At 44.6% G+C, this 17,704-nt stretch overlaps 1 protein-coding gene and 1 long non-coding RNA gene across 6 annotated transcripts in view; both read left to right on the forward strand.

The window, feature by feature from the left end:
* Positions 1-17,704, forward strand: part of LOC127925421 (solute carrier family 15 member 1-like) — a 72,913-nt gene that overhangs the window by 10,989 nt on the left and 44,220 nt on the right. The window contains exons 3-4 of the mRNA XM_052510289.1: positions 6,528-6,612; positions 15,742-15,883. Of these exons, the coding sequence (XP_052366249.1) occupies positions 6,528-6,612; positions 15,742-15,883 (227 nt within the window). The remainder of the gene's footprint in view (positions 1-6,527; positions 6,613-15,741; positions 15,884-17,704) is intronic.
* LOC127925424 (uncharacterized) lies at positions 1,341-3,946 on the forward strand. 5 transcript variants are annotated; one of them, XR_008120953.1, is made up of 4 exons: positions 1,343-2,271; positions 2,634-2,785; positions 2,900-3,165; positions 3,416-3,946. It is a non-coding gene; the product is annotated as an uncharacterized LOC127925424 (long non-coding RNA). The 5 variants fall into 5 exon arrangements; XR_008120952.1 differs by having other exon boundaries at positions 1,341-2,233; positions 2,634-3,165; positions 3,416-3,945; XR_008120951.1 differs by lacking the exon at positions 3,416-3,946 and having other exon boundaries at positions 1,342-2,271; positions 2,634-3,013; positions 3,090-3,268.

Consider the following 17,704-nt stretch of genomic DNA (forward strand, 5'->3'; position numbering starts at 1 on the left):
TCGATTTAGGGTGCGGGATTCTGTAACACTTCAGGTGTCGTAGGTGTGTGGAGTCAAACGCAGGAGACAGTGAGTGCAAAGCTGTGCGTCTTTAATAGCGCCAACGCATCCCAGGGTGCTCACAATAGTAACGGCCCCAAACACAGGGAATGAGAATGTACAACAGAAAACGTAACGACCAGGCACTAACACGTACTTCTAACAACAGAGCCGAAGGTTACACTGCAATAATCCCGCACAACAACCAGGCGGGCCGGCTGCCTAATAAAGACAAACTAATTAGCTGATTCAATCATGAACAGGTGCTACCACTAAACATACAAGGAGGGGGAGGAAAAACAATCAGTGGCAGCTAATAGGCCGGTGACGACGACCGCCGGCGCCAACCGCCCGGGAAGGGGAAACACCCTCGGTCGGACTCGTGACACTCCAACAGTAATACCTAACAATATGCTTGTGTTTCTAGCTCCAACAGTACAGTAATACCTAACAATATGCTTGTGTTTCTAGCTCCAACAGTAATACCTAACAATATGCTTGTGTTTCTAGCTCCAACAGTAATACCTAACAATATGCTTGTGTTTCTAGCTCCAACAGTAATACCTGACAATATGCTTGTGTTTCTAGCTCCAACAGTAATACCTAACAATATGCTTGTGTTTCTAGCTCCAACAGTAATACCTAACAATATGCTTGTGTTTCTAGCTCCAACAGTAATACCTAACAATATGCTTGTGTTTCTAGCTCCAACAGTAATACCTGACAATATGCTTGTGTTTCTAGCTCCAACAGTAATACCTAACAATATGCTTGTGTTTCTAGCTCCAACAGTACAGTAATACCTAACAATATGCTTGTGTTTCTAGCTCCAACAGTAATACCTAACAATATGCTTGTGTTTCTAGCTCCAACAGTAATACCTAACAATATGCTTGTGTTTCTAGCTCCAACAGTAATACCTAACAATATGCTTGTGTTTCTAGCTCCAACAGTAATACCTAACAATATGCTTGTGTTTCTAGCTCCAACAGTAATACCTAACAATATGCTTGTGTTTCTAGCTCCAACAGTAATACCTAACAATATGCTTGTGTTTCTAGCTCCAACAGTAATACCTAACAATATGCTTGTGTTTCTAGCTCCAACAGTAATACCTAACAATATGTTTGTGTTTCTAGCTCCAACAGTAATACCTAACAATATGTTTGTGTTTCTAGCTCCAACAGTACAGTAATACCTAACAATATGCTTGTGTTTCTAGCTCCAACAGTAATACCTAACTATATGCTTGTGTTTCTAGCTCCAACAGTAATACCTAACAATATGCTTGTGTTTCTAGCTCCAACAGTAATACCTAACAATATGCTTGTGTTTCTAGCTCCAACAGTAATACCTAACAATATGCTTGTGTTTCTAGCTCCAACAGTACAGTAATACCTAGCAATATGCTTGTGTTTCTAGCTCCAACAGTAATACCTAACAATATGCTTGTGTTTCTAGCTCCAACAGTACAGTAATACCTAGCAATATGCTTGTGTTTCTAGCTCCAACAGTAATACCTAACAATATGCTTGTGTTTCTAGCTCCAACAGTAATACCTAACAATATGTTTGTGTTTCTAGCTCCAACAGTAATATGGTCAGTGATCTGTTCATTAACTTGGCTTTCGAAGACTTTAGAAAGGCAGGGCAGGATGGATATAGGTCTTTAGCAGTTTGGCTCTAGAGTGTCACCCCCTTTGAAGAGGGGGATGACCGCGGCAGCTTTCCAATCTTTAGGGATCCCGGACTATACGAAAGAGAGGTTGAACAGGCTGGTAATAGGGGTTGCAACATTGGCGGCGGATAATTTTAGAAAGAGAGGGTCCAGATTGTCTAGCTCAGCTGATTTGTCCGGGTCCAGGTTTTGCAGACAAGACGTACTGTGGAGGTGTACTGCATACTGAGCAGACAAGACGTACTGTGGAGGTATACTGCATACTGAGCAGACAAGACGTACTGTGGAGGTGTACTGCATACTGAGCAGACAAGACGTACTGTGGAGGTGTACTGCATACTGAGCAGACAAGACGTACTGTGGAGGTGTACTGCATACTGAGCAGACAAGACGTACTGTGGAGGTGTACTGCATACTGAGTAGACAAGACGTACTGTGGAGGTGTACTGCATACTGAGCAGACAAGACGTACTGTGGAGGTGTACTGCATACTGAGCAGACAAGACGTACTGTGGAGGTGTACTGCATACTGAGCAGACAAGACGTACTGTGGAGGTGTACTGCATACTGAGCAGAAAAGACGTACTGTGGAGGTGTACTGCATACTGAGCAGACAAGACGTACTGTGGAGGGGTACTGCACACTGAGCAGACAAGACGTATACTGAGCAGACAAGACGTACTGTGGAGGTGTACTGCATACTGAGCAGACAAGACGTACTGTGGAGGTGTACTGCATACTGAGCAGACAAGACGTACTGTGGAGGGGTACTGCACACTGAGCAGACAAGACGTACTGTGGAGGTGTACTGCATACTGAGCAGACAAGACGTACTGTGGAGGTGTACTGCATACTGAGCAGACAAGACGTACTGTGGAGGGGTACTGCACACTGAGCAGACAAGACGTACTGTGGAGGTGTACTGCATACTGAGCAGACAAGACGTACTGTGGAGGTGTACTGCATACGGAGCAGACAAGACGTACTGTGGAGGGGTACTGCATACGGAGCAGACAAGACGTACTGTGGAGGTGTACTGCATACGGATTAGACAAGACGTACTGTGGAGGTGTACTGCATACTGAGCAGACAAGACGTACTGTGGAGGGGTACTGCATACTGAGTAGACAAGACGTACTGTGGAGGTGTACTGCATACTGAGCAGACAAGACGTACTGTGGAGGTGTACTGCATACTGAGTAGACAAGACGTACTGTGGAGGGGTACTGCATACGGAGCAGACAAGACGTACTGTGGAGGTGTACTGCATACGGAGTAGACAAGACGTACTGTGGAGGTGTACTGCATACTGAGCAGACAAGACGTACTGTGGAGGGGTACTGCATACTGAGCAGACAAGACGTACTGTGGAGGTGTACTGCATACTGAGCAGACAAGACGTACTGTGGAGGTGTACTGCATACTGAGCAGACAAGACGTACTGTGGAGGTGTACTGCATACTGAGCAGACAAGACGTACTGTGACGTACTGTGGTCCTCCTGTAGCTCAGTTGGTAGAGCATGGCGCTTGTAACGCCAGGGTAGTGGGTTCGATTCCGGGACCACCCATACGTAGAATGTATGCACACATGACTGTAAGTCGCTTTGGATAAAAGCGTCAGCTAAATGGCATATATTATTATTATTATATTACTGTAGAGGTGCACTGCATACGGAGCAGACAAGACGTACTGTGGAGGTGTACTGCATACTGAGCAGACAAGACGTACTGTGGAGGTGTACTGCATACTGAGCAGACAAGACGTACTGTGGAGGTGTACTGCACACTGCCCTATCCCATCTGTACAAGATGAATACCTATGTAAGAATGCTGTTTATTGACTATAGCTCAGCATTCAACACCATAGTACCCTCCAAGCTCATCATTAAGCTCGAGGCCCTGGGTCTCAATCCCACCCTGCTGTGCAACTGGGTCCTGGACTTCCTGACAGGCCGCCCCCAGGTGTTGGAGGTAGGAAACATCATCTCCACTTCGCTGATCTTCAACACAGGGGTGCCACAAGGGTGAGTGCTCAGCCCCCTCCTGTACTCCCTGTTCACCCACGACTGCATGGCCACGCACGCCTCCAACTCAATCATCAAGTTTGCAGACGACACAACAGTAGTAGCCTTGATCACCAACAAGACAGCCTACAGGGAGGAGGTGAGGGCCCTGGGAGTGTGGTGTCAGGAAAATAACCTTTCACTCAACGTCAACAAAACAAAGGAGATGATTGTGGACAGCAGAGGAGCAATCCCCCTATACACATCAATGGAACAGTTGTGGAGAGGGTAGAAAGTTTTAAGTTCCTCGGCGTACACATCACGGACAAACTGAATTGGTCCACCCACACAGACAGCATCGTGAAGAAGGCGCAACAGCGCCTCTTCAACCTCAGGAGGCTGAAGAAATGTGGCTTGGCACCTAAAACCATCACAAACTTCTACAGATGCACAATTGAGAGCCTCCTGTCCTGCTGTATCACTGCCTGGTACGGCAACTGCTCCGCCCACAACCGTAAGGCTCTCCAGAGGGTAGTGAGGTCTGCACAACGCATCACCGGGGGCAAAATACCTGCCCTCCAGGACACCTACACCACCCGATGTTACAGGAAAACTACCTGCCCTCCAGGACACCTACACCACCCGATGTTACAGGAAAACTACCTGCCCTCCAGGACACCTACACCACCCGATGTTACAGGAAAACTACCTGCCCTCCAGGACACCTACACCACCCGATGTTACAGGAAAACTACCTGCCCTCCAGGACACCTACACCACCCGATGTCACAGGAAAACTACCTGCCCTCCAGGACACCTACACCACCCGATGTCACAGGAAGGCCATGAAGATCATCAAGGACAACAACCACCCGAGCCACTGCCTGTTCACCCCGCTATCATCCAGAAGGCGAGGTCAGTACAGGTGCATCAAAGCTGGGACCGAGAGACTGAAAAACAGCTTCTATCTCAAGGCCATCAGACTGTTAACCAGTCACCACTAACTCAGAGAGGCTGAAAAAAAGCGTCTATCTCAAGGCCATCAAACTGTTAAACAGCCATCACTAGTCAGCTTCTATCTCAAGGCCATCAGACTATTAAACAGCCATCACTAACTCAGAGAGACTGAAAAACAGCTTCTATCTCAAGGTCATCAGACTGTTAAACAGCCATCACTAACTCAGAGAGACTGAAAAACAGCTTCTATCTCAAGGTCATCAGACTGTTAACCAGCCACCACTAGTCAGCTTCTATCTCAAGGCCATCAGACTGTTAAACAGCCATCACTAGTCAGCTTCTATCTCAAGGCCATCAGACTGTTAACCAGCCATCACTAGTCAGCTTCTATCTCAAGGCCATCAGACTGTTAAACAGCCACCACTAGTCAGCTTCTATCTCAAGGCCATCAGACTGTTAAACAGCCATCACTAGTCAGCTTCTATCTCAAGGCCATCAGACTGTTAAACAGCCACCACTAGTCAGCTTCTATCTCAAGGCCATCAGACTGTTAACCAGTCATGACTTGGCGGTTTCCACCCGGTTATTCAACCTTGCACCTTAGAGGCTGCTGCCCCATGTACATAGACACAGAATCACTGTCCACTTTAATAATGGAACACTAGTCACTTTAATACCGTTGACATACTGCTACTCATCTCATGTGTAAATACTGTATTATATTCTACTGTATTTACTAACTAGTCACTTTAATAATGTTGACATACTGCTACTCATCTCATGTGTAAATACTGTATTATATTCTACTGTGTTTACTAACTAGTCACTTTAATACCGTTGACATACTGCTACTCATCTCATATGTATATACTGTATTCTATTCTACTGTATTTACTGTATTCTATTCTACTGTGTTCACTGTATTATATTCTACTGTATTTACTGTATTCTATTCTACTGTATTTACTAACTAGTCACTTTAATACCGTTGACATACTGCTTTACTCATCTCATATGTATATACTGTATTCTATTCTACTGTGTTTACTAACTAGTCACTTTAATAATGTTTACATACTGCTACTCATCTCATATGTAAATACTGTATTCTATTCTACTGTATTTACTGTATTCTATTCTACTGTGTTCACTGTATTCTATTCTACTGTATTTACTGTATTCTATTCTACTGTAAATACTGTATTCTATTCTATTGTATTTACTGTATTCTATTCTACTGTATTTACTGTATTCTATTCTACTGTATTTACTGTATTCTATTCTACTGTATTTACTGTATTCTATTCTACTGTATTTACTGTATTCTATTCTACTGTGTTTACTGTATTCTATTCTACTGTATTTACTGTATTCTATTCTACTGTATTTACTGTATTCTATTCTACTGTGTTTACTGTATTCTATTCTACTGTATTTACTGTATTCTATTCTACTGTATTTACTGTATTCTATTCTACTGTAAATACTGTATTCTATTCTACTGTATTTACTGTATTCTATTCTACTGTATTTACTGTATTATATTCTACTGTATTTACTGTATTCTATTCTACTGTATTTACTGTATTCTATTCTACTGTGTTTTTGTCAAAGCCACTCTGGCTAATATTTATATATTTTTTAATTCCATTCTTTTACTTTTAGATTTGAGTGTATTATGTGTGTTGTTGTGAATTGTTAGATATTACTGCACTGTTGGAGCTAGAAACACAAGCATTTCGCTACACCCGCAATAACGTCTACTAAACAAGTGTATTTGACAAATAAAATGTGATTTGATTTGATCAAATAAAGGTCAACTCCAAATGTTTCTGCTACTCTGTGTCCAGGTGGATGTGTGCGGGTATCCTCTCAGTATCTTCTTCATCGTGGTCAATGAGTTCTGTGAACGTTTCTCCTACTATGGCATGCGAGGTGAGCCAATCACACCTCTCTATGTTGACAGATAGCAGAGAGCTGAGCCAATCACACCTCTCTATGTTGACAGATAGCAGAGAGCTGAGCCAATCACACCTCTCTATGTTGACAGATAGCAGAGAGCTGAGCCAATCACACCTCTCTATGTTGACAGATAGCAGAGAGCTGAGCCAATCACACCTCTCTATGTTGACAGATAGCAGAGAGCTGAGCCAATCACACCTCTCTATGTTGACAAATAGCAGAGAGCTGAGCCAATCACACCTCTCTATGTTGACAGATAGCAGAGAGCTAAGCCAATCACACCTCTCTATGTTGACAGATAGCAGAGAGCTGAGCCAATCACACCTCTCTATGTTGACAGATAGCAGAGAGCTGAGCCAATCACACCTCTCTATGTTGACAGATAGCAGAGAGCTGAGCCAATCACACCTCTCTATGTTGACAGATAGCAGAGAGCTGAGCCAATCACACCTCTCTATGTTGACAGATAGCAGAGAGCTGAGCCAATCACACTCTCTATGTTGACAGATAGCAGAGAGCTGAGCCAATCACACCTCTCTATGTTGACAGATAGCAGAGAGCTGAGCCAATCACACCTCTCTATGTTGACAGATAGCAGAGAGCTGAGCCAATCACACCTCTCTATGTTGACAGATAGCAGAGAGGTGAGCCAATCACACCTCTCTATGTTGACAGATAGCAGAGAGCTGAGCCAATCACACCTCTCTATGTTGACAGATAGCAGAGAGCTGAGCCAATCACACCTCTCTATGTTGACAGATAGCAGAGAGCTGAGCCAATCACACCTCTCTATGTTGACAGATAGCAGAGAGCTGAGCCAATCACACCTCTCTATGTTGACAGATAGCAGAGAGCTGAGCCAATCACACCTCTCTATGTTGACAGATAGCAGAGAGCTGAGCCAATCACACCTCTCTATGTTGACAAATAGCAGAGAGCTGAGCCAATCACACCTCTCTATGTTGACAAATAGCAGAGAGCTGAGCCAATCACACCTCTCTATGTTGACAGATAGCAGAGAGCTGAGCCAATCACACCTCTCTATGTTGACAAATAGCAGAGAGCTGAGCCAATCACACCTCTCTATGTTGACAGATAGCAGAGAGCTGAGCCAATCACACCTCTCTATGTTGACAGATAGCAGAGAGCTGAGCCAATCACACCTCTCTATGTTGACAGATAGCAGAGAGCTGAGCCAATCACACCTCTCTATGTTGACAGATAGCAGAGAGCTGAGCCAATCACACTCTCTATGTTGACAGATAGCAGAGAGCTGAGCCAATCACACCTCTCTATGTTGACAAATAGCAGAGAGCTGAGCCAATCACACCTCTCTATGTTGACAGATAGCAGAGAGCTGAGCCAATCACACCTCTCTATGTTGACAAATAGCAGAGAGCTGAGCCAATCACACCTCTCTATGTTGACAGATAGCAGAGAGCTGAGCCAATCACACCTCTCTATGTTGACAGATAGCAGAGAGCTGAGCCAATCACACCTCTCTATGTTGACAAATAGCAGAGAGCTGAGCCAATCACACCTCTCTATGTTGACAAATAGCAGAGAGCTGAGCCAATCACACCTCTCTATGTTGACAGATAGCAGAGAGCTGAGCCAATCACACCTCTCTATGTTGACAGATAGCAGAGAGCTGAGCCAATCACACCTCTCTATGTTGACAAATAGCAGAGAGCTGAGCCAATCACACCTCTCTATGTTGACAAATAGCAGAGAGCTGAGCCAATCACACCTCTCTATGTTGACAAATAGCAGAGAGCTGAGCCAATCACACCTCTCTATGTGTTTACTACAGAATGTAAATAAGTCTTTGGTAGTTACATTTCATTGACCAATGTTAGGGACTGGTCCTGTAGATGGACATATTGAGTGGTTCTGTTGTCTCCTCTAGCGGTGTTGGTCCTGTAGATGGACATATTGAGTGGTTCTGTTGTCTCCTCTAGCGGTGTTGGTCCTGTAGATGGACATATTGAGTGGTTCTGTTGTCTCCTCTAGCGGTGTTGGTCCTGTAGATGGACATATTGAGTGGTTCTGTTGTCTCCTCTAGCAGTGTTGGTCCTGTAGATGGACATATTGAGTGGTTCTGTTGTCTCCTCTAGCGGTGTTGTATATTGAGTGGTTCTGTTGTCTCCTCTAGCAGTGTTGGTCCTGTAGATGGACATATTGAGTGGTTCTGTTGTCTCCTCTAGCGGTGTTGTATATTGAGTGGTTCTGTTGTCTCCTCTAGCGGTGTTGTATATTGAGTGGTTCTGTTGTCTCCTCTAGCAGTGTTGTATATTGAGTGGTTCTGTTGTCTCCTCTAGCAGTGTTGTATATTGAGTGGTTCTGTTATCTCCTCTAGCAGTGTTGTATATTGAGTGGTTCTGTTGTCTCCCCCTAGCGGTGTTGTATATTGAGTGGTTCTGTTCTCCCCCTAGTGGTGTTGTATATTGAGTGGTTCTGTTGTCTCCTCTAGCAGTGTTGTATATTGAGTGGTTCTGTTCTCCCCCTAGCGGTGTTGTATATTGAGTGGTTCTGTTCTCCCCCTAGCGTTGTTGTATATTGAGTGGTTCTGTTCTCCCCCTAGCGGTGTTGTATATTGAGTGGTTCTGTTGTCTCCCCCTAGCGGTGTTGTATATTGAGTGGTTCTGTTGTCTCCCCCTAGCAGTGTTGTATATTGAGTGGTTCTGTTCTCCCCTAGCGTTGTTGTATATTGAGTGGTTCTGTTCTCCCTCTAGCGTTGTTGTATATTGAGTGGTTCTGTTCTCCCTCTAGCGGTGTTGTATATTGAGTGGTTCTGTTGTCTCCCCCTAGCAGTGTTGTATATTGAGTGGTTCTGTTCTCCCTCTAGCAGTGTTGTATATTGAGTGTTTCTGTTCTCCCCTAGCGGTGTTGTATATTGAGTGGTTCTGTTGTCTCCCCCTAGCGGTGTTGTATATTGAGTGGTTCTGTTGTCTCCTCTAGCAGTGTTGTATATTGAGTGGTTCTGTTGTCTCCTCTAGCGGTGTTGTATGTTGAGTGGTTCTGTTCTCCCCCTAGCGGTGTTGTATATTGAGTGGTTCTGTTCTCCCCCTAGCGGTGTTGTATATTGAGTGGTTCTGTAGTCTCCCCCTAGTGGTGTTGTATATTGAGTGGTTCTGTTGTCTCCTCTAGCGGTGTTGTATATTGAGTGGTTATGTTGTCTCCTCTAGCGGTGTTGTATATTGAGTGGTTCTGTTGTCTCCTCTAGCGGTGTTGTATATTGAGTGGTTCTGTTGTCTCCTCTAGCAGTGTTGTATATTGAGTGGTTCTGTTCTCCCCTAGTGGTGTTGTATATTGAGTGGTTCTGTTCTCCCTCTAGCAGTGTTGTATATTGAGTGTTTCTGTTCTCCCCTAGCGGTGTTGCATATTGAGTGGTTCTGTTCTCCCCCTAGCGGTGTTGTATATTGAGTGGTTCTGTTGTCTCCCCCTAGCGGTGTTGTATATTGAGTGGTTCTGTAGTCTCCCCCTAGTGGTGTTGTATATTGAGTGGTTCTGTTGTCTCCTCTAGCGGTGTTGTATATTGAGTGGTTCTGTTGTCTCCTCTAGCAGTGTTGTATATTGAGTGTTTCTGTTGTCTCCTCTAGCGGTGTTGTATATTGAGTGGTTCTGTTGTCTCCCCCTAGCGGTGTTGTATATTGAGTGGTTCTGTTCTCCTCTAGCGGTGTTGTATATTGAGTGTTTCTGTTCTCTCCCCTAGCAGTGTTGTATATTGAGTGTTTCTGTTCTCCTCTAGCAGTGTTGTATATTGAGTGGTTCTGTTGTCTCCTCTAGCGGTGTTGTATATTGAGTGGTTATGTTGTCTCCTCTAGCGGTGTTGTATATTGAGTGGTTCTGTTGTCTCCTCTAGCAGTGTTGTATATTGAGTGTTTCTGTTGTCTCCTCTAGCGGTGTTGTATATTGAGTGGTTCTGTTGTCTCCCCCTAGCGGTGTTGTATATTGAGTGGTTCTGTCTCCTCTAGCAGTGTTGTATATTGAGTGGTTCTGTTGTCTCCTCTAGCGGTGTTGTATATTGAGTGGTTCTGTTCTCCCCTAGTGGTGTTGTATATTGAGTGGTTCTGTTCTCCCTCTAGCAGTGTTGTATATTGAGTGTTTCTGTTTCTCCTCTAGTGGTGTTGCATATTGAGTGGTTCTGTTCTCCCCCTAGCGGTGTTGTATATTGAGTGGTTCTGTTGTCTCCCCTAGCGGTGTTGTATATTGAGTGGTTCTGTAGTCTCCCCTAGTGGTGTTGTATATTGAGTGGTTCTGTTCTCCCCCTAGCGTTGTTGTATATTGAGTGGTTCTGTTCTCCCCCTAGCGGTGTTGTATATTGAGTGGTTCTGTTGTCTCCCCCTAGCAGTGTTGTATATTGAGTGGTTCTGTTCTCCCTAGCGTTGTTGTATATTGAGTGGTTCTGTTCTCCTCTAGCGTTGTTGTATATTGAGTGGTTCTGTTCTCCCCTAGCGGTGTTGTATATTGAGTGGTTCTGTTGTCTCCCTAGCAGTGTTGTATATTGAGTGGTTCTGTTCTCCCTCTAGCAGTGTTGTATATTGAGTGTTTCTGTTCTCCTCTAGCGGTGTTGCATATTGAGTGGTTCTGTTGTCTCCCCCTAGCGGTGTTGTATATTGAGTGGTTCTGTTGTCTCCTCTAGCAGTGTTGTATATTGAGTGGTTCTGTTGTCTCCTCTAGCGGTGTTGTATGTTGAGTGGTTCTGTTGTCTCCCTCTAGCGGTGTTGTATATTGAGTGGTTCTGTTCTCCCCTAGCGGTGTTGTATATTGAGTGGTTCTGTTGTCTCCCCCTAGCGGTGTTGTATATTGAGTGGTTCTGTTGTCTCCTCTAGCAGTGTTGTATATTGAGTGGTTCTGTTGTCTCCTCTAGCGGTGTTGTATATTGAGTGGTTCTGTTGTCTCCCCCTAGCGGTGTTGTATATTGAGTGGTTCTGTTGTCTCCCCTAGCAGTGTTGTATATTGAGTGGTTCTGTTCTCCCCCTAGTGGTGTTGTATATTGAGTGGTTCTGTTCTCCCTCTAGCAGTGTTGTATATTGAGTGTTTCTGTTCTCCCCTAGCGGTGTTGCATATTGAGTGGTTCTGTTCTCCCCCTAGCGGTGTTGTATATTGAGTGGTTCTGTTGTCTCCCCCTAGCGGTGTTGTATATTGAGTGGTTCTGTAGTCTCCCCCTAGTGGTGTTGTATATTGAGTGGTTCTGTTGTCTCCTCTAGCGGTGTTGTATATTGAGTGGTTCTGTTGTCTCCTCTAGCAGTGTTGTATATTGAGTGTTTCTGTTGTCTCCTCTAGCGGTGTTGTATATTGAGTGGTTCTGTTCTCCTCTAGCGGTGTTGTATATTGAGTGTTTCTGTTCTCCTCTAGCGGTGTTGTATACTGAGTGTTTCTGTTCTCTCCCCCTAGCAGTGTTGTATATTGAGTGGTTCTGTTCTCCCCCTAGCGGTGTTGTATATTGAGTGGTTCTGTTGTCTCCTCTAGCGGTGTTGTATATTGAGTGGTTATGTTGTCTCCTCTAGCGGTGTTGTATATTGAGTGGTTCTGTTGTCTCCTCTAGCAGTGTTGTATATTGAGTGTTTCTGTTGTCTCCTCTAGCGGTGTTGTATATTGAGTGGTTCTGTTGTCTCCTCTAGCGGTGTTGTATATTGAGTGGTTCTGTTGTCTCCTCTAGCGGTGTTGTATATTGAGTGGTTCTGTTGTCTCCTCTAGCGGTGTTGTATATTGAGTGGTTCTGTTCTCCCCCTAGCGGTGTTGTATATTGAGTGGTTCTGTTCTCCCTCTAGCAGTGTTGTATATTGAGTGTTTCTGTTGTCTCCCCTAGCGGTGTTGTATATTGAGTGGTTCTGTTCTCCCCCTAGCGGTGTTGTATATTGAGTGGTTCTGTTGTCTCCCCCTAGCGGTGTTGTATATTGAGTGGTTCTGTAGTCTCCCCTAGTGGTGTTGTATATTGAGTGGTTCTGTTGTCTCCTCTAGCGGTGTTGTATATTGAGTGGTTCTGTTGTCTCCTCTAGCAGTGTTGTATATTGAGTGTTTCTGTTGTCTCCTCTAGCGGTGTTGTATATTGAGTGGTTCTGTTGTCTCCCCCTAGCGGTGTTGTATATTGAGTGGTTCTGTTGTCTCCCCCTAGCGGTGTTGTATATTGAGTGTTTCTGTTCTCCTCTAGCGGTGTTGTATATTGAGTGTTTCTGTTCTCTCCCCCTAGCAGTGTTGTATATTGAGTGTTTCTGTTCTCCTCTAGCGGTGTTGTATATTGAGTGGTTCTGTTGTCTCCTCTAGCGGTGTTGTATATTGAGTGGTTCTGTTGTCTCCTCTAGCGGTGTTGTATATTGAGTGGTTCTGTTGTCTCCTCTAGCAGTGTTGTATATTGAGTGTTTCTGTTGTCTCCTCTAGCGGTGTTGTATATTGAGTGGTTCTGTTGTCTCCCCCTAGCGGTGTTGTATATTGAGTGGTTCTGTTGTCTCCTCTAGCGGTGTTGTATATTGAGTGGTTCTGTTGTCTCCTCTAGCGGTGTTGTATATTGAGTGGTTCTGTTCTCCCCCTAGTGGTGTTGTATATTGAGTGGTTCTGTTCTCCCTCTAGCAGTGTTGTATATTGAGTGTTTCTGTTGTCTCCTCTAGCGGTGTTGTATATTGAGTGGTTCTGTTCTCCCCCTAGCGGTGTTGTATATTGAGTGGTTCTGTTGTCTCCCCCTAGCGGTGTTGTATATTGAGTGGTTCTGTAGTCTCCCCCTAGTGGTGTTGTATATTGAGTGGTTCTGTTGTCTCCTCTAGCGGTGTTGTATATTGAGTGGTTCTGTTGTCTCCTCTAGCGGTGTTGTATATTGAGTGTTTCTGTTGTCTCCTCTAGCGGTGTTGTATATTGAGTGGTTCTGTTGTCTCCCTAGCGGTGTTGTATATTGAGTGGTTCTGTTGTCTCCCCCTAGCGGTGTTGTATATTGAGTGGTTCTCCTCTAGCGGTGTTGTATATTGAGTGTTTCTGTTCTCTCCCCTAGCAGTGTTGTATATTGAGTGTTTCTGTTCTCCTCTAGCAGTGTTGTATATTGAGTGTTTCTGTTGTCTCCTCTAGCGGTGTTGTATATTGAGTGGTTCTGTTGTCTCCTCTAGCAGTGTTGTATTTTGAGTGGTTCTGTTCTCCCCCTAGCGGTGTTGTATATTGAGTGGTTCTGTTGTCTCCTCTAGCAGTGTTGTATATTGAGTGTTTCTGTTGTCTCCTCTAGCGGTGTTGTATATTGAGTGGTTCTGTTGTCTCCCCCTAGCGGTGTTGTATATTGAGTGGTTCTGTTGTCTCCCCCTAGCGGTGTTGTATATTGAGTGTTTCTGTTCTCCTCTAGCGGTGTTGTATATTGAGTGTTTCTGTTCTCTCCCCCTAGCAGTGTTGTATATTGAGTGTTTCTGTTCTCCTCTAGCAGTGTTGTATATTGAGTGTTTCTGTTGTCTCCTCTAGCGGTGTTGTATATTGAGTGGTTCTGTTGTCTCCTCTAGCAGTGTTGTATTTTGAGTGGTTCTGTTCTCCCCCTAGCGGTGTTGTATATTGAGTGGTTCTGTTGTCTCCTCTAGCAGTGTTGTATATTGAGTGGTTCTGTTGTCTCCTCTAGCGGTGTTGTATATTGAGTGTTTCTGTTCTCCCCCTAGCTGTGTTGTATATTGAGTGGTTCTGTTCTCCCCCCTAGCGGTGTTGTATATTGAGTGTTTCTGTTGTCTCCCCTAGCGGTGTTGTATATTGAGTGTTTCTGTTCTCCCCCTAGCTGTGTTGTATATTGAGTGGTTCTGTTCTCCCCCCTAGCGGTGTTGTATATTGAGTGGTTCTGTTGTCTCCCCCTAGTGGTGTTGTATATTGAGTGGTTCTGTTGTCTCCTCCAGCAGTGTTGTATATTGAGTGTTTCTGCTGTCTCCCTCTAGCGGTGTTGTATATTGAGTGTTTCTGTTCTCCTCTAGCGGTGTTGTATATTGAGTGTTTCTGTTCTCTCCCCCTAGCAGTGTTGTATATTGAGTGTTTCTGTTCTCCTCTAGCAGTGTTGTATTTTGAGTGTTTCTGTTGTCTCCTCTAGCGGTGTTGTATATTGAGTGGTTCTGTTGTCTCCTCTAGCAGTGTTGTATTTTGAGTGGTTCTGTTCTCCCCCTAGCGGTGTTGTATATTGAGTGGTTCTGTTGTCTCCTCTAGCAGTGTTGTATATTGAGTGGTTCTGTTGTCTCCCCCTAGCGGTGTTGTATATTGAGTGTTTCTGTTCTCCTCTAGCGGTGTTGTATATTGAGTGTTTCTGTTGTCTCCCCCTAGCGGTGTTGTATATTGAGTGGTTCTGTTGTCTCCTCTAGCAGTGTTGTATTTTGAGTGGTTCTGTTCTCCCCCTAGCGGTGTTGTATATTGAGTGGTTCTGTTGTCTCCCCCTAGCGGTGTTGTATATTGAGTGTTTCTGTTGTCTCCCCCACTAGCGGTGTTGTATATTGAGTGGTTCTGTTGTCTCCCCCTAGCGGTGTTGTATATTGAGTGGTTCTGTTGTCTCCTCTAGCGGTGTTGTATATTGAGTGTTTCTGTTCTCCCCCTAGCTGTGTTGTATATTGAGTGGTTCTGTTGTCTCCTCTAGCGGTGTTGTATATTGAGTGTTTCTGTTGTCTCCTCTAGCGGTGTTGTATATTGAGTGTTTCTGTTCCCCCCCTAGCTGTGTTGTCTATTGAGTGGTTCTGTTGTCTCCTCTAGCGGTGTTGTATATTGAGTGTTTCTGTTGTCTCCCCCTAGCGGTGTTGTATATTGAGTGGTTCTGTTGTCTCCTCTAGCGGTGTTGTATATTGAGTGTTTCTGTTCTCCCCCTAGCAGTGTTGTATATTGAGTGGTTCTGTTGTCTCCTCTAGCGGTGTTGTATATTGAGTGTTTCTGTTCTCCCCCTAGCGGTGTTGTATATTGAGTGTTTCTGTTCTCCCCCTAGCGGTGTTGTATATTGAGTGTTTCTGTTCTCCCCCTAGCGGTGTTGTATATTGAGTGTTTCTGTTCTCCCCCTAGCGGTGTTGTATATTGAGTGTTTCTGTTCTCCCCCCTAGCGGTGTTGTATATTGAGTGTTTCTGTTGTCTCCCCCTAGCGGTGTTGTATATTGAGTGTTTCTGTTCTCCCTCTAGCCGTGTTGGTCCTGTACTTCAGGTATTTCCTGAAGTGGGATGATGACCTGTCCACCTCTATCTATCACACCTTCATCGCTCTCTGCTACCTGACTCCTATACTGGGGGCCATAGTGGCAGACTCCTGGCTGGGGAAGTTCAAGTGAGTCCAAACCCAGTACATCCACATATTATCTCATCTTCCATCGGATATCTGGGGATTGTAGTTCCCTCGCTTGTAGTTGTCTGCCCTCCTGGTAAATCCCTTTCATTCGTTTTTCTCCCCCTCACACACCTTTTACTTTGCAAAAACAAACCAAATATATAATAAAGAAAACTTAAATAAAAAATGAACAGTAAACATAATACTCACAAAAGTTCCATATTATGTATATTTACAGTGTTTTAATGATGTGCAAATGGTTGAAGTACAAAAGGGAAAATAAATGAACATAAATATGGGTTGTATTTACAATGGTGTTCGTTCTTCACTGGTTGCCCTTTTCTTGTGGCAACAGGTCACAAATCTTCCTGCTGGGATGTCACACTGTGGAATTTCACCCAGTAGATATGGGAGTTTATCAAAATTGGATTTGTTTTCGAATTGTTCTCTCTCTCCCTCTCTCTCTCTCTCTCTCTCTCACTCTCTCTCTCTCTCTCTTTCCCCTCTCTCTCGCTCTCTTTCCTCTCTCTCTCCTCTCTCTCTCTCCTCTCTCTCTTTCCTCTCTCTCTCTCTTTCCCCTCTCTCTCGCTCACTTTCCTCTCTCTCTCTTCTCTCTCTGAGTGGTCTCTGTTCTCCCTCTCTCGGTGTTGTCTCTCTCACTCTCTTTCTCTCTCTCTCTCCCCCTCTCTCTCCTCTCTTTCCTGTCTCTCTCTCTCTTTCCCCTCTCTCTGCTTCTTTCCTCTCTCCCCCTCTCTCTCTCCTGTCTCTTTATATTCATCTCTCTCTTTTCTCTCTCCCTCCTCTCTCTCTGTCTCTCTTTCCTCTCTGTTGTCTCTTCTTTTCTGTTCTCCTCTAGCTGTTGTCTTTCCTGAGTGTCTCTGTTCTCTCACTCTCGGTTTGTATATTCTCGCTCTCTGTTGTCCCCTATTGTTGTATTCTGTCCTGTCTCCTCTAGCAGTGTTGTATATTGAGTGTTTCTGTTGTCTCCTCCTAGCGGTGTTGTAAATATATTGAGTGTTTCTGTTATATATATATATATATATATATATATTGAGTGGTTCTGTTGTCTCCTAAATATATATGTTTGTATATTGAGTGTTTCTGTTGTCTCCCCCTAGTGGTGTTGTATATTGAGTGGTTCTGTTGTCTCCCCCTAGCGGTGTTGTATATTGAGTGGATTTCTGTCTCCTCTCCCCTATTGAGTGTTTCTTGTCTATCTCTCTTTCCCCTCTCTCAGTGTCTCTTTCCTCTCCCCTCAGTGTCTGTATATCTCATCTCTCTCTTTCCTGTCTCCTCCTAGCAGTCTCCTGTATCTTTGAGTCTCTTCTCTCTCTCTCCTCTCTCTGGTGTTGTATATTGAGTGTTTCTCTCTCTTTCCCTCTCTCATCTCTCTCTTTCTCTCTCTCCCTCCCTCTCTCTCCTCTCTTCTTTCTCTCTCTCTCTCTTTCCCTCTCTCTCTCTCTCTCTCCTCTCTCTCTTCCTCTCTCTCTCTTTCCCCTCTCTCTCCTCTCTTTCTCTTCTGTCTCTCCCTCTCTCCTAGCTCTCTTTCCTCTCTCCTTTCCTCTCTTCTCCTCTCTCTCTTTCCTCCTCATCTCTGTCTTTCTCTCTCCCTCCTCTTCTCTCTCTTTCTCTCTCTCTTTCCTCTCTCTCTCCTCTGTTCTCTGCTCTCTTTCCTCTCTCTCTCTCTCTCTCTCTCTCTCTTTCTCTCTCTCTCTCTCTCTCTTTCCCCTCTCTCTCTCTCTCTTTCCCTCTCTCTCCTCTTTCCTCTCTCTCATCTCTCCTTCCTCTCTCCCTCCTTCTCTCTTTCCTCTCTCATCTCTC

The sequence above is a fragment of the Oncorhynchus keta genome, unplaced genomic scaffold (genome assembly GCF_023373465.1).
Source record: "Oncorhynchus keta strain PuntledgeMale-10-30-2019 unplaced genomic scaffold, Oket_V2 Un_contig_5548_pilon_pilon, whole genome shotgun sequence".
In the NCBI taxonomy this organism is placed as follows: domain Eukaryota; kingdom Metazoa; phylum Chordata; class Actinopteri; order Salmoniformes; family Salmonidae; genus Oncorhynchus; species Oncorhynchus keta.